Source organism: Nicotiana attenuata, chromosome 8 (genome assembly GCF_001879085.1).
Source record: "Nicotiana attenuata strain UT chromosome 8, NIATTr2, whole genome shotgun sequence".
In the NCBI taxonomy this organism is placed as follows: Eukaryota; Viridiplantae; Streptophyta; class Magnoliopsida; order Solanales; family Solanaceae; genus Nicotiana; species Nicotiana attenuata.
The window spans coordinates 43,948,178-43,965,425 of NC_031996.1; the positions used below are offsets into that span (position 1 = coordinate 43,948,178).

General features: G+C 35.0%; 1 protein-coding gene across 4 annotated transcripts; it reads left to right on the plus strand.

Annotated features, from left to right (window-relative positions):
- LOC109231364 (SNF2 domain-containing protein CLASSY 4) lies at positions 1,190-13,458 on the plus strand. Of its 4 annotated transcripts, XM_019397007.1 has the most exons (7): positions 1,190-1,280; positions 1,570-1,675; positions 8,201-9,745; positions 9,986-10,108; positions 10,506-12,377; positions 12,503-12,611; positions 13,166-13,458. In XM_019397007.1, exons 3-5 carry the CDS (start codon positions 8,219-8,221, stop codon positions 12,333-12,335), a joined length of 3,480 nt encoding a protein of 1,159 aa, XP_019252552.1. In that variant the 5' UTR covers positions 1,190-1,280; positions 1,570-1,675; positions 8,201-8,218; the 3' UTR covers positions 12,336-12,377; positions 12,503-12,611; positions 13,166-13,458. The 4 variants fall into 4 exon arrangements, with proteins under 4 accessions (XP_019252552.1, XP_019252553.1, XP_019252554.1 ...); XM_019397008.1 differs by lacking the exon at positions 1,190-1,280 and having other exon boundaries at positions 1,509-1,675; XM_019397009.1 differs by lacking the exons at positions 1,190-1,280; positions 1,570-1,675 and adding an exon at positions 7,673-7,924.

Sequence of the window (17,248 nt, forward strand, 5' to 3'; positions counted from 1 at the left end):
AGTACGTTGTTGGTGTAATGACGACATAATCGCGTACTTCCCCTTGCATGTCTCTCTGTTTCCAGAACCACTGCCACCGGAGGAGCTGGTTGATATGGATGTGCCTTTAGACTAGAAATATTAAGGCAAAGAGTGGTCATTCTTTGACACACGTGCCGGTTGCTGTCAAAACCTTCTAATGGATGGTCATGAGTTTGGTGTGATTGAGTTGTTACCATGCAGCCGTTCAATACATATTAGATTCTATTTGGAACTGAAATTAGGAGATGGCGCCAAAGATGAAAACTTTAAACATGAGACACCTATTAATTGTCCAAAACGTGGTACACAAAGCAATGCCATAGTAGTGCATGAGCGGGTCAAACTTATTTCCTAAGTTTAGGGTTGGGTTGGGAGAGGGGAAGGGAAAAAGTTAGGATTATCGTATTGAAAGCATAGGGAAGGTTAGTTTTTATAATTTACTAGTAGCTTTATGCTTCTACTTACAGTTTTCACTACCTATTAATCTGAATGAATTTCTAAGTAAAAAAAAAAATATTTCATAATGATGGATCTTTGCGAAAGAAATTTGTCAAATGGTGAATGATAACTGAAATAGCAAAAACTTTGTCATGTTAATATTGGTATGTATATGTGCTCACATCAAATGTTTTAAAATATTATTTAAGAATACAAAACTTATTTTTATTGTATAATTATATCGATATTCTTACTCTTTTTTTATATTTATACATAATTCGTTTCGGGATTAATCGATACTCAAGCATCATGTCACGTAAAATAGGTATCTCCGCATCATGTCACGTAAAATAGGTATCTCCATTTTAAAGCATTAAATGGTAACTAAAATTAAATAACAAGTATTCTTGTGATAAGATGTTAAATTGCTTGTTAGCAACTTAAATCCTATTTACATATTAATCTTGATAATATCATCTTAAACCATTAATGTTGTTTAACCACTTATAATATGTTAGCTACCTTATTATCAAATTATTAATTATTCCGTAATACTTATCGTAGAAATTTATCAATAATTATTTTATAAATAATTTAATTGTATAAATAACTTTTACACTATCCACAAATATTGCCCGTGTGATGTACATTGTGTGAATATACATGATGATAAAGTATGATAAATAGGATTTAAATTAATAATTGGTGCAAAATGTAGACATTGAAAATGAAGGACAAAATTCCAATTTGTCACTTACCAATAACAAAAATGAAGAAGAAAAGTTAGGCGCATCATTCCCCAATAATGAAACCATCAACAGGTAATTTTACCCTCAATGTTATCGAAATGTATTTAACCTATGTTAGGACTTACGAATCCAACTTAATCTCTATCCCCAAACCACTACATTTACCCAAAAAAAAAAGAGTGTATTAATTTGTTTTTACTACTATTCTCTTTTCGGTAAGAAAATCTTAGGTAAATTTCTATGTGGAAATTGGAATGTATATAATTGGAAGAAACCTCCCCTTTGGCTCTTTATAAAAGGTACATTACTTTATTTTATGTTTCGTCCTCATTGACTAGTTTTCTTCTTCTTCTTCTTACAGTCTCTGAACTTTCAGTCCAAACTCCGGCGAACTTTCAGTCCAAACTCTGCCGCGTAAAGTGGTGGTGATCGCCGCCGGGAACTCTTCTCTCGTCTTCAATACATCGGTAAGATAAATTATCTTTACTGAACTTTTTCCTCTTTTTTTTTTTTTTTTTTTCCTGCCCTATCATTGTTGGATTATATGCTTCTGTCTCTGTGGGCCCAAATAGGGCGGACCTCTTTGTCTTCTTTGTTGCTCTTTATTTATTACGCCATTATTATTAATTTTTGTTTTTCCTTTTGTTGCATAGTGCTTTTGAAAATATTATGTTTCTATTTGTAGCTCGTATTTATTTGTGTTGAGCTTTGTGAGGGAAAGGGGGAGAGATGAGTTTTAAGTTCTATGACTCACTTATAAGGTAATATAATGTCATCTAGTAAGTATTGATGGGTAACTATTAACTAATAAAAAATAGTAAGTCATATAAAAGACAAATTAAATTGTACTATGATGTAAAAATGCTTTGCATTGTAAAAAATAGGAAATATATAAGTTGCTCCCTATACTTGTCCCGAAAAGTGAGTTTCCCGCTCAATCTTTTCAGGCGTCGTTTTTACTTGTCCAAATTGAATTTGTTTCCTCTTTCCTAAGCCCTCTATCAGAATGTATGTTGTGTGTTGATGATGCCACATAATAAATTTTATTTTTAAATATTTATTAGTCTAATAATATAAATAATCAAGATAATAATATTTTACCTAATATACCCAAATACTTACCATAACCCGTTTATTCCATTTCATTTAATTTTACTCCACCGTAAAAAATTTCCAAAGAAATCCAAAATAATATTCCCTGAAATAACATTGCTGAGCGCTTGAATACCAGCAACTCAAAGAATCCACATACTCTTTTGTTCTTGTTGAATTATTTCATCTGCAATTTTATGTGGGTCTCGTCAATTAATAAGCTAAAAAAATGTTATTTTGGGTGAGGTGTAATCTTGAGCTAAATGATGATAGTGTATGGTATAACTTGTGATTATAGAGATGAATTGAAAAAAATGAGGTAATATTAGGACTCCCAAGTTTTATTCTTTAATTTTTCATCTCAAAAGAAAATTTTATTTTGTTAGTCTATAAGTAAATAGGGTACTGTTTTTGTTCATAATTGAGTACTTGTTGTTCCCATCTGGTAACTCAACGTAAATAGATGGGCAAAAATGGAGGAAAGATAGCAAGGGAGAAAAGAAGAAAGAGGAAGAGGAGAAAAAAAGGTAAAAGAATAAGAAAAGGAAAAAGGTTAGTATTTCATTTAATATAATTAATTATTAATGTAATTAGTATGACTTCCAATGAAAACAAGACATATGTAGTATTTAATCACTTTTTGATCATTTTTCTATCTGTCGCGCCTTTTGTAATGTCAAAGTAATTCCTATGACATGTCATCTATTAAGGAGAAAATAAATTCAGTTTGAACAAGCACGGGAGAAGAATGACATCCGTAAAAGTTGAGCGAAAAACTCACTTTTCGGAAGAACAAGTGCAGGGAGCAACTTATAGTGAATTAAAACTCTAATCTAATTACATGTAATGGCTAACTGGTACTTTTCAGAATATGATAGATTGATAGCCCCACTATATATGTAATTAATGCTCTGTGCATTGGTATTTTCAAGGATTAATTATGCATGTTAGACTACTTAAACTTTTTTATAAGCTAGATTGTGTAAATTTGCCCAGAGAAGAAATTTCATTTTCTTGAACGGCACTTCCATTTGTGTGCATATCTTTATACATTCACACAACTTAGTATAGACAAATAATACATAAATATATATCCTACGCAATGCGTGCATCTTAATATGTGATTGCCTGTACTTGAGAGTTTTGTTATCTTATCTTAATACTATCTTAATTTTCATTGCGGAATACATCTTAAATTTCAATTCGAAGAAGTTAATACTTCATTGATTCTTCAAAATCTAATTTATATGTTTGTAATTGTTGTTATCTACTCCCTCCGGTCCAAAATAAATGATTTTTTGGCCTTTTTCTTGTGGTCCAAAATAAGTGATTTTTTCAGATTTCAAGAATGAATGAATTATTTTTTTCCTACATTGTCCTTGAAGTAAATGGTGTTGGAATATGTGTTAGGAGTGTTTATGTGAGATAGTAAAGGTTAATATGGTCAATTCTATTGCTAATTAATGCTAAAAGGTGAATTTCTTAATTTGTGTGAAAACCTCCAAAGTCACTTATTTTGGACCGGAGAGAGTAATATTTACTTAAGTGGATATGTTTGTAATAAGTGTGAACTAGCTACTCGGCACCTTGCACCAGAACTCTCTCGTGCTTTGCACATGTACACAACTTAGAGGTCGTAGCCCGTAGGTACGTGGGGATAAAGGATAATAATTTTGGGATTATTAACAAGATTATCTTATTCCACGTTTGATTGAATTTTTGAATCCGAAAATTAATTAATAATTCTACAATTGGATATTATTCTATTCCATATCGAGAGTGAGATAATAATCTCGGGATTAATTAATCCCGAATAAACACTAAAACAACAAAGATGCCCTTTTCCAAGTATCTTTTCTCAAAGTCTTTTAAACAATCCAAGGTTAAAATTGAAAATAAAAGTTTATCCCAACTTATCTAGTATATACCAAACACGTATTTATAGTATATCTCGTATATCTATTTTTAATCAAATAAACCAAATATTTTTTAATAAAAATATGTTCATTAAATAATTATGTTAATATCTAATTCCTATTATAATCTTATCATTATGATCATGGGATTACTTGTTCCCTTGCCAAATGACCCCTCGAAGTATATACAGACACATACATATATGTCCTATTAAGATAAGATGCACAAATATGTATTTGAGTAATAAAAATTTGTGCGTTCTTATCTTTAGCATCATAAGTTAATTCAAAATGAAGAGCTAATACTCGGATTTATTTTCAAAATCTAACTTACTACAGTCTGTGAATTTTTATTTGACTTTTGGTTCTATGGATATATTTGTAAGTATAACCTAGCTACTTGCACGTGCCATGCACGAGATCTTATCAAATTGCTTTTTTGTACTTGTGTGAGTTTATTTATGTACACGATGTGGAGACTAAAATTTGTACTATTTGTTCGAGTAATTTGCTCATTCTCATCTTTCGTCATAAATTCAAAATTGAAGAACTAATGCTTCATAGATTTTTCAAAATCTGATTTAATGTATTTCGGAATAATTATTCTCTCACTTTAATTAAGGGGGAGAAATTAAAAATAGTCAGATTTAAAAGTGGTCATTCAAAAATAGCCACAGTTTCAAAAATAATTAAAATTTAGCCACTTTTCTTGTAAAGATAAATCTGAACGAAAATACTGTTCAAAATTCGAAAATACTCCAGTATAATATACTGGAGTTCCAGTATAAGTATACTGGAACTCCAGCATTCCAGCATAAGTATACCAGAACTCCAGTATATTATAATGGAGTTCCAGCATTCCAGTATAATATACCGGTCCTGCATAATATGCTAGAGCTTCATACACAAGTGCTCCAATCTCTAGTATATTATGCTGGAACTTTTCGCGTGTTGATGCATAATATGCTGGAAGTTCATACACAGGTGCTCCAATCTCTATTATATTATGCTGGACCGGTCCCTGTTGCAGCAAAATAGTGGCTATTTTTTAATGACTTTGTAAACGCTTGCTATTTTTGAATGACCAGTCCGAAAACTGGCTAGCCCGTGCTATTTTTACTAATTAAGCAGATACATTTGTCTCCCTCTGGTCCACTTTAATTGATTTATTGGTCTTTTATTTTTTGTGATCCTTAATTTTTGATTTTTTCATATATCAAGTAAGAATTAGCTTCTTTTTTTCAAAGTTGCTCTTGGATTACATATTTTTTGAGTATCTGTTATATTTTCAATGAACAAATTTAAGAGACAGTACAGGTTAATATGATCAATTTTATTGTTAATTAATGTTAAAAGCTAGATTTCTTAATATGTGTGAAAACGCAAAAAAAAAAAATTAAATTCAAGTGGATCGAAGACGATAATTAAATACTCTCTCCGGTCCAAAATAAGTGATTTTTTTGGATGTTTTCACACAGATTAAGAAATCCATCTTTTAGCATTAATTAATAATAAAACTGACCATATTCACATTTACTATCTCACATAAACACTCCTAACACATACTCCAACACTATTACTCCAAGGACAATTTAGGAAAAAAGTAATTAATTCATTCTTGAAATCTGGAAAAATCATTTATTTTGGACCACAAAAAAAGACCAAAAAGTCACTTATTTTGGACCGAAGGGTGCATCAACTAGCTCCTCGCCTCTGCCTTTCTTGAGATCTTATACAATTTGCTGTAATTGAAGGCGTCGTTTAGTTACCTAGATAATGATACTAATCTCGATAAAAATTTAGGAATTATATTTATTTTATATTTGATTGAGTATTAGTAAGTATTGAGATAATTTTATACCAAATCTTGATATCTGTCCATATTGGATGTGAATTATAATCTTACGATTATAATATTTCAAACTAAATAACCCTGTTGTTATAAGTTAAATTATACTATATTACATTCTCCTTGACTGTTGTCATCATTATAACAAATTAATATTGATTTGTACATGTAAAAGAACGAAAAATGAATAAAACAAAAGCTTCGATTGTGGGTGTGGGTGGGTTGGGTTAGAGATTCTTTTTTGCAGCTAAAGATAGATGAAGATATGTCACAAACCAAAAGATTTACTATCCACTTTGGGCTCCCTTTTGAAGCTAAAGAGAGAGTAAAAATTGCACGGGTTAATCAGTTTTCGGACTGGTCATTCAAAAATAATCAGCGTTTACAAAATTATTGAAAAATAGTCACTATTTTGCTGCAACGGAAAGTTCCAACATAATATACTGGAGATTAGTGTGCCTGTGTATGATCCAACACGCAGAAAGTTTCAGCATAATATACTGGAGATTGGAGCACCTGTGTATGAACTTCCAACATATTATGCTGGACCGATATAATATACTGGATTTCCAGTATACTTATGCTGGAGTTCCACTATATTATACTGGAATTCCAGTATATTATAGTGGAGTATTTTCGGATTTTGAACAATATTTTTGTTCAAATTTATCTTTACATGAAAAGTAACTATATTTCAATTAATTTTAAAACTGAGACTATTTTGAATGACCACTTATAAATTTAACTATTTTTTAATACATTTTGTTTTTATGTAGACAGAATTTCTACTATAGTCTTTGTACACGTGACGCAATTTGCTTATCTCTTTTAAGTTCGTTTGCACTTTAAAAGAAAAAGCAATCATTTCATTGGAAGAAAAAGGCAAGTTGACGTCCCTTAAAACTCATTTTTAATTGAAAAGAAATTCCCAAATCAAACAAAAAAATTAGCAGTAATTTTCTTTCATATCATTAATTCTTTTTTCTAATCTCTATTATTTGGTGATATTATGGTTCGAATCTGTTGAAGCTTTTCTTCTTTTCTTTTATAAACTCCTTCTGGTTCAATATATGTAGAATTGTTCGGATTTCAAGAGTTAAACAACTTATTCTTTAATCATAAATTTTTGTATGTCTTTTTAAATATTTGGAAATAGTACTACTTATGGAGTTTTTAAATATTTAAATATTATTTCAAAAGATAAATAATTTATAATTAACAATTTAAATCTCAAACAGCGAAAAATATTAATAGGGAGTACTCTTTTCGATTTTTTTTTTTTACTTTCCCTAGGTTAAAAATAAGCACAAACCTTTTGGCTTTCGAAACAGATGGTCTATAACCTACCAAAAATGATTAAGCTACTCTACTCTGTAACCTACCAAAGTTGATTAGACTTTATTACCAATGGTGGTGGGGGTGGGGTGGTTAATTTAGTAGCGTGTTAATAAATTCACCCCCATAATTATCAACTTTTTACAGCTGTAAAAAACAATAAATATAGGAGTAATGAACAAAGGAACCAAAACATTCCTTAAAAGCCCGTTTCAGTATATATATATATATCTCTCTCTCTGCTTTTATACCTTTCCCTCTCTTTTCTGACTCTGTTTCTCTTCCTTTACAAAACCAAAAAACACCACCCACCCCCCTCTCTATCTCCGCCTGTCTCACACGCAGGTTTCTTCCCGAAAAGGTCTCTTTTCTGTTCTCTTTCTCTATCTCTCATTCTATATTAGTGTATACATTCAAAATCTATTTTATTGTATTAATCCCTCAAGTTTCACTCTGTTTCAAGAACTCAAAAAGCTCTTTGGTTCTTGATTTCTTCATTATACAAAAGTTCTCTCTTTATCCAGGTGAGTGTCCCAATGTAGTTTGTAAAATCTCCAAGTCTGTCTTTAATATACACTATTATATGCATGTGACTGTTCTTTGATGGGGTTTTGGCTGGGTTTTAGTTTTAGTTATAACTTGTCATATTGTATAAAAATTTAGGTACAACTGATGGTGAATATAACTTAAAGTGGTAGGTTTTTGTATTTGTTATAGTGTACTAGGGCTTGTGTATTTTGATCAAGAATATTGTGTGTTTTGATGTTAGTATTTATGAATGTTCATTGGTTTTGGTTCAGGTGTAGTATTTCTAGAAGATGGATTCAGGGGCAGCCTCTTTTCCAAGGAGGAGGACTAGACAACAATGGGATAGATATTTCGTCGAGGTAATTGAGAAGAAGAAGAGGTTGAGTCAAAGTGGAAATCCTCCTCAGTCTTCTAGTACTTGTTCTGTGAATATTGGAGATGATGTTACAGCTTCTGGTGATATAAGAGAATCATCTAGTGCAACAGGAAAACTGACTAAAGCATACACAACTTGTGGAGTTGACTACAGAAAAATTGGAAAATGGTCAGAAGATGAAAGTATGGTAAGAAGCTTGGACAAAGGTAAAAAAAGGATGGACAATGGGAATAGAATGCTCAGTCCAGGAACTTGTGAGTCCATGACGAAACGGACTTTCGTCCAGGTAATATCTGATGATGAGGAGGACAGTGAGGAGGAGGAGGAGGAGGAGGAGGACAGTGATCCTGACGTTGTTGTCACTGGGGAGTCTGCTGCGGCGTCTGCTTTAAATACTGGATCAGGTTCAGGATCTTGGTCCAATTGTGTTGGGTTAAAGAGTCCTATTGTCACTACAGCAGATGAGGTTGTTTCATCTACCTCAAGTATGTGTAGGACACGGGGTCCTAGTGAGTTGCATAAATCAGAGGAGCCAACTGATTTTGAGGAATCAGAGGACGATTGTGTAAAATCACAAGAGTCTAGTGATGATACAACAGAATCTTCTGAGTCAGAGTCTGAAGCTTCTAGCGATGAGGATAATGATGACCCCGAAGATAAGGATTATCGGGTGAATGAGCCATCAAGTTCTAGCGAATCAGACGATGAAGATGATCGTGTGAGTTGTCATATAGAGCCTCAAGACAATGAAGAAGGAAAAGGATCTGATATAAGAATTGGTTTAGATGATGATGATGATGGAAGAAAGGAATCAGAAGATGATGATCCTGTAGAGAAACAAGAAAATGGAGAAGGAAAAGGGGAGTCAAATGAGGGGCTACTACCTGGCCTTGTTTTTGAGGGTGAAAAGCATAGAGGCCGAGCATATCTTCTTCGGCCACGCTCACTTTCTAAGTCAAAAAAGAGGAAGTTAAACCATGGAAATTGTAGTAGCCCCATTCTTCTCAGCGATGACGAGGAGTCTGAATCCCCATTTGAAGAGGGCACAAAGGTTGATGACTCAACGCGATATGCTGCTCAAAAGGACAAAGTTGATAACTTGGTGAAAAAGGTTGCTGAAAAGGAAAAGGCTGATGAATCTGTGAAAAATGCTGCTCAAAAGGACAGAAAGACTCGGAAGAAGTGTGTTCTTAAGGATCTCGACTTTGTGAAGTTTGTTGTTGATTCTATAAGAAATGTTGATGATCATGATAAACTTACTTCTCCTGAAGAGAAGGAACAATTTCCTGTCAAAGAAACACTTCCGTTGATCTTCCGGTTTGAAGACGAGGACCCTCTCCCCCCGGAGAAAGAAGAATGGGAAAAAGAAATCGAGAATTTATTTGCTGAAATGGACATGGGTATCTTAGAATCATGTATTGGCTTCACAAATCCATCTCTGGTGGGCTACTCTCTCAGTCAGATTCAATTATAAGTTTTAGCTATAAAATTTTCTGCTTTACCCGTCTAAATTTGTTATTCTGTTTTGACAAACTGATAGGCAGCAATACTCTATGCTTATTGTTTTGAACTTCATTGAGTGTGTCAAAATTCCAAATCCTTATTTCTCGTTTTTCATTTGTTCATATCTTAAAGTTAACAGCTTCTAACACTATGTAAAATCTCTTTTTTGCTGATGCAGGTTGATAAAGTTAGCGGCTGTCAGATGGGGAACCACCATCTTATTTTAGATGAACAAATTGGACTCATCTGTAAAGTTTGTTCACATGTGCATCTGGAGAGCAAGTACATCTACCCTGCTTTTGTAAGTATATGAGTTTGTCTGTCAAGCGCTTATCCTTTTCAACTAGAAGCACCATTTACAAGATGTGTTGTTATCATGTAGCTGGATCTACATTGCAACCTTGACAGATTTGTAATAAGTTCTGGACTGTGGATTTTTTTTTTTCCAAATATAGTTTGCTGCCGCTTACTGTTTTCTCTTTCAATTACAAATCGACTTGCTAAAAATTTAGAGTATTAAATGGAACTAATTCAGTCTATTAGCTTGTGAGGTTTTGCTTAGTCCATAGAGCTATATTTATACTTGATAGCCTTGGTTACATATTCTTTTGCCATCCTTATATTTGATTTTATACACTGTGCTCTCCTATAGGGTTTTTCACTCTTTAATGTTTGTCTTATACTTTTGTCATTTGCAGGCTGAGAGAAACCGGGGGAGGCATGAAAGAAAGTATTTCGGGGAGTCGTCACCGTTCTTGGATGTTGATGGGTTTAGATTTGATTATCCTGCTGCAGTCCATGATTCTGCTATTTATATGGAAGGAACTGTGTGGGATTTAGTTCCTCTGCATGCCAAAGCAACAATGTATCCTCATCAACGTGAAGGATTTGAGTTTATGTGGAAAAATATTGCTGGAGATATATACCTTGAGAAGCTGAGCGAGCCTTTATCTGCTAGTAGGGGAGGATGCATAATCTCACATCCACCTGGAACCGGAAAAACCCGTCTGACCATAGTATTTCTTCAGGCATTTCTGAAGCAGTTTCCAAAGTGTCGGCCTGTAATCATAGCTCCGCCCAAGTTGCTGTCTAACTGGGAAGCCGAGTTCCAGAAATGGGAGGCGGACATTCCCTTCCACAACTTGAACAACAATGATTTCTCATGCCAAGAAGATGAAGTCACGGTTGGTCTCTACCACTGTTTATCCCATGCCGGAAGAAAAAACAAACACCCTATACGTATGGTGAAGCTGAAATCCTGGGCTAAAAGTAAGAGTGTATTGGGGATCAGCTATGACTTGTTCGAGAAGCTCACTGGAGAAAATGGAGATGGTTATTCCAAAGAGATTAGAGAAATACTTCTAACATTACCTGGTCTTGTGGTCCTCGAAGAAGGGCATACTCCTCGGAATGAGCAAAGCCTTTTGTATAAAGCTATGACTAAGGTTGAAACGCAGAGGCGCATACTTTTGTCTGGAACTGTCTTCCAGAATAACTTTAAAGAGTTGTACAACACCCTCCGCGTAGTTTGTCCAAAGTTTGCTGCAGAATCTGAGCAGAAATGGGCTTCTCTTAGCAATTCTATTGACACGAATACCCGAGCATTGGAAGAGCTTAGGGATATGATTGCACCACTAATCCATATATGTAGTGAAAATGTAAAGATGAAAAGCCTTCCGGGTATAAGGGACACACTGGTATACTTGAAGCCCACAGATTTGCAGAAGAAGTTGCTCAATATGATTCCAGAGTATCCAGGCTCATTTGACTTTCGAAATATGGTGTCTCTGATCTCTGTTCATCCTTCATTAGTGGCAAATAAGAAGGTGTTCTCTGACTTAGAAAGTCAGCTAAATGAAAGAGAATGTCGGTTGGATCCAAATACTGGAGTAAAAACAAAATTTGTCGTTGAACTAATCCGACTCTGTGATGGCATGAGAGAGAGGGTTATAGTATTCAGCCAGTTACTTGATCCTCTAAGACTGATCAAGGAGCAACTCAATTCTCTCTTTCATTGGACTTTAGGCCGAGAGATTCTATATATGGATGGGGAACTTGATGTGAAGCAGCGCCAGAAATCAATAAGTTCTCTTAATGATCCTAAGAGTGATGCGAAAGTGCTGCTCGCATCAATAACGGCCTGTTCGGAAGGAATAAATCTTATAGGGGCCTCAAGAGTAGTTTTTCTTGATGTTCACTGGAATCCCTCGGTAGAACAGCAAGCTGTCAGTCGAGCCTACAGGAACGGTCAGACTAAATTTGTGCATGTTTACTGTCCAGTGGCATCGAAATGGGAGGTTAACAAGATCGAACAGCAGACGAGGAAAAAATATCATTCTGGTGTACTTTTGTCTAGGAATGAAGTGAATACTTGCAAGACAAATCCTTCTTGTTCTGTGCTGGAGGACAACATACTAGAATCCATGGTTCAGCATGAGAGTCTCCGCCATATTTTTGAAGAGCTACCTCATGAACCCCGTGCCTATGGCTTTAATTCTTGTAACCAACCTCCAAAAGCGAGCATTTAAGTCAGTTTGGGAATTTTAGGAAGCTTCTCCTGCACAGTGAAGGTATGCTTTCTTCTCGTTTGCTGGTAACTGAAGCAATCAAACTTGTTTTGTCTATTTCGTCAACCACCTGTCTCTGAAAAAATGGCTAAAATCCTTTATCTCTTTCTTGTTATTCGCCTTGTCAGATTGCTTCGAGTGTTTTTGCGTATGGGAAGGACACTTTTTTGTAGGACATACAGCTGAGCGTCGAGGAATTTTTGAAGCCACACCCTTCTCTGTTGTATTATATGACAGGTACACTAGCATACCATTGGTAAGCTTTTCCTGAAAATGCTAAGTAGTGTATTCACAAGAACTGCTGTAATTAATTCCTCCTCACTAATACTGATCAATGATGTCAGAACAAGGAAGAAGTCATTAGTAGTTACTAATTAGTGCCTTTATCGACTACTTCTATTATCTGGAGAGAGAACCTTAACCAAACTATTACGTACTATAGTTTCATTCGATACTTACTACATTGTACTTTAGGTGTTTATACTGAATGTAAACATTAGAAATGGTGTTCTTTTAGACATGAGAGATATTGGTTTCGAACATTCATACGGTTTGCAAGTGCGAAGGGGAGCCTTGGCGTAACTGGTAAAGTTCCTGTCATGTGACCAGGAGGTTACAGGTTCGAGTCGTGGAAACAACCTCTTACGGAAATGCAGGATAAGGCTGTGGTCCGACCCTTCCCTGGACCCTGCGCATAGTGGGAGCTTAGTGCACCGGACTGCCTTTTTTATACGGTTTGCAAGTGCAAAAGGGTAGATTATGTTTTCTTATTCCTTTCCTTCTGGTTTCAGGCATTTTGATGCGGTTTTGTGGGTTTGAAAAGAAAAAGGAAGCAAGAATGTGCAGATTCACACCTTGTTAATGAAGAAATGTTGATTCTCAAGTGGCAGATACAAGTTTTGATGTTCTTGTAACTGTAGAAAACACTGTTTTGCCAGTCAAATTATTTGTTTCAGAGCTGTGAAACATCTCTTGCTTCTTTTTATCTATTAGCCTTGTATATGGGAAGCATATGCTTTAACACAATTGTATTTGGCTCAAGCCTTTTGGTAAATTGTACATAATATTATTCAAGTTGTAGATAGTAAACTGCCTTCAATGCCTATTTGGATCCACTTTTCACTATATATACATTAAAATTATGATTTTGATAATTTGTTTTCAAAATAATTAAATAAATATTTTATTTGGGTGTGATCATAATGCCTTAACATTTAACTTACACAGTTAGTGGAGTTTAGAATGGCTGACTGGGCTATTTAATGTTATTTTCAAGACGAAGAGGATGCCAGATGAGTGGAGATGTTGTTTGATGATTCCGTTGTTTAAGAACAAAGGTGATATTCAGAATTGTAACAATTATAGGGGCGTCAAGTTGTAAAGTCATACCATGAAAGTTTGGGAGAGGGTGGTGGAAGGGAGGGTGAGGAGGGCGATATCTATTTCTGAAAATCAGTTCGGGTTCATGCCGGGACGTTCTACTACGGAAGCTATCCACCTTATAAGGAGGTTGGTGGAACAACACAGGGATAGGAAGAGAGATTTGCACATGGTGTTTATCGACCTAGAAAAGGTGTATGACAAGGTCCCTAGGGACGTTCTTTGGAGATCCCCTTTCTTGTGTCAAAGACTAGGAAGACAAATAATCCCTCCTAGAATTTTTTGTTCCCCAAGGGGTGCCGGTAGCATACATTGAATCGATAAACGATATGTATGATGGAGCTAAGACTCGGGTCAGGACTGCGGGAGGTGACTCCGAGCTTTTTCCGGTGATTATGGGTTACACCAAGGATCTGTGCTTAGCCCATTCTTATTTGCTCTGACGATGGATGCCTTGACACACCATATTCAAGGGGAGGTGCCATGGTGTTTGTTGTTCGCTGATGATATAGTTCTGATCGATGAGTCGCGTAGCGGTCTTAATTAGAGACTGGAGTGTGGAGGCAGGCTCTGGAGTCCAAAGGTTTCAAGTTGAGAGGATCAAGACGGAATATCTGGAGTGTAAGTTCAACGGCGTGTCGAGGGAAGCGGACGGGGTGGTGAGGCTCGACTCACAAGTCATCCCCAAGAGAGAAAGTTTCAAGTACCTAGGATCTATTATCCAGGGAGATGGGGAGATTGACGGGGATGTCACGCAACACATTGGGGTGGGGTGGATGAAATGGCAGTTAGCATCTGTAGTCCTATGTGACAAGAGGGTACCACCGAAACTCAAAGGCAAGTTTTACGGAACGATGGTTAGGCCGTCTATGTTATATGGGGCTGAGTGTTGGCCAGTTAAGAATTCACATATCTAGAAGATGAAAGTAGTCGAGGATGTTGAGATCGATGTGCGAGCATACTAAACTAGATAAGATAAGGAATGAAGATATTCGGGAGAAGGTGGGCGTTGCTCCCGTGGACAACAAGATGCGGGGAGCGAGACTTAGGTGGTTTGGACACGTGTGGAGGAGAACCATAGATTCCCCGGTTAGGAGGTGCGAGCGTTTGGCTTTGGTAGGTACGAGAAGAGGTAGAGGGCGGCCTAAGAAGAATTGGGGCGAGGTGATCAGACAAGACATGGCGCGATTTTAGATTTCCGAGGACATGACTCTTGATAGGAACGTGTGGAGGTCGAGTATTAGGGTTGTAGGCTAGGGGGTAGTTCATAGTTTTTCCCTCTTTGTACCGGGTAGTCTGATAGAGTTTTGCCGATGTCTGGTAGCGGTCTATGTTGTGTTCACACTATTTTGTTGTTTTGCATAGGATTGTATTATTGCACCCCCTTTCACTTATTTGGTGTATTTTAAGATATTATTATTACTTTTCTTGCTTTTTTTGTTGTTATAGATCTTTCTTTAGTTCCTTTTCTGATATATTATCTCTTCTGTTGAGCCAAGGGTCTCCTAGATATAGCCTCTCTACCCTTCCGGGGTAAGGGTAAGGTCTGCGTACATCCTATTCTCCCCAGACTCCTCCCTAGACTTCACTAGTGGGATTTTACTGGATATGTTGTTGTTGTCGTAGTTAGTGAAGTTTGCAATTTGGTGATATTTGAAAGGAAATAATAAAGAAAAAAAAAGTGAAACGGCAAAACCTCTTTTCTTTTAGTTGGAGACGATTCCTCAAATTAAAGATCTCAAAAATCCTACAACTTTTTGATTAAAAAATGACCAAATTAAGGAAATAAAATATAGTATCTCTTGTGATAACTTAGAAAAGAAAGTACTTAATAATCTTAAGCAAAGATGTAAAATATTGGGGGTGAAAATAGCCCATGTTTATTGTAAAAAACGAGACCTTTACGGGTCTGATTCTGATGGCTTGGCTGCCTGTGATTGAGTGATAGATTGATCGACGACGGAACGATCACCCCGGGGTATGCGCTAGCGCCCTTGACAGGCACTCCAGAACCCGCCAACGCTCGTGAAAACCCGGGTCGGTCGGTCCTCCATTCATCCGACCGGAGGTATGGATAACGAGGCCACCTTCACAACCTTCTCCCTTCTGTCCCTATGTTGGAATAAGGTANTTTGGTCCAAACAATATCTTGTTCTTTTTTTTAATTAAATAAGTTTTATTTGGGTGAAAATCATTTACCCTCCCCAACTTTGTGTTAAAAATCAAACTCCCCCCTCAACTTTGAACAATAATCATTCTCCCCCCTTTATCCTACACAATACCTTTTTTGCCCTTGAATTTTCAATTTTCTCCTCAATTTAATGCTTTTTTATTATATGATATTTTTTTTATGGTTTTAGCAATAACTTAAATTATGTAATATCTATTATAAATTGTAATTAGAGTTCATTAAAATTATAAGTAGAATAAGTAATCAGAGTCGATTAAAATTACCCTATCTTTATGATTGTTATTTAATGTAATGCATATTAAATATATAGTTAAGTTATATTTTCTTAGCGACGGAGCTAGAAATTCATATAAGAGGATTGAAAAACACCCCAATTTATTTTTTTATTTCGGATTGAACTTGTGAGCTAAGATAACTTGGGGTGCTTTTCAATGCTCTTATATGAAAAACTCGGGTTGAACTTGTGAGCTAAGAAATTAAAATCTGTGAGCTAAGAGAATAGAGTTCATTAATTTCTTAGCTCACAAGTTCAATCCGAGTTTTTCATATAAGAGGATTGAAAAACACCTCAAGTATCTTAGCTCACAAGTTCAATCCGGAAAAAAAAAAGTTGGGGTGTTTTTAATCCTCTTAAATGAATTTCTAGCTCCGTCGCTAAGAAAATATAACTTAAATATATATTTAATATGCATTACATTAAAATAACAATCATAAAGATAAGTTTTAATTGACTCTAATTACTTATTCTACTTATAATTTTAATGAACTCTAATTACAATTTATAATAGGTATTACATAATTTAAGTTATAGCTAAAACCATAAAAAAAATATCATATAATAAAAAAGTATTGAATTGAGGAGGAAATTAAAAATTCAAGGGCAAAAAAGGTATTGTGTAGGACAAAGGGGGGAGAATGATTATTGTTCAAAGTTTTTGATTTTTAACACAAAATTGGGAAGGATAAATGATTTTCACCCAAAATATTGTTTGGTTGATCTGAAGAAAAACTCCGTCATCTGATCCCAAAATTAGGAAAAAGATTTTGAAAGAGTCTCCTTATGTATAGCCTATATAGTTACTCTTTTTAAAATTACATATATATACTTAACTCAGAATATAAAAATTAAATTCATTCCCTTGAAGCAAAATAAATAGATAAATAAATAAAATAAATAAGAAGAAAAGGAAAAAAAATCAATAATCATGACCGAAAGCACTTCATTTTCCATATCATGAGTAACTTATTTGTCAAAATAAATAAAAATAATTTTTAATGTAATCTTAAAATTCACTTCTTCAAA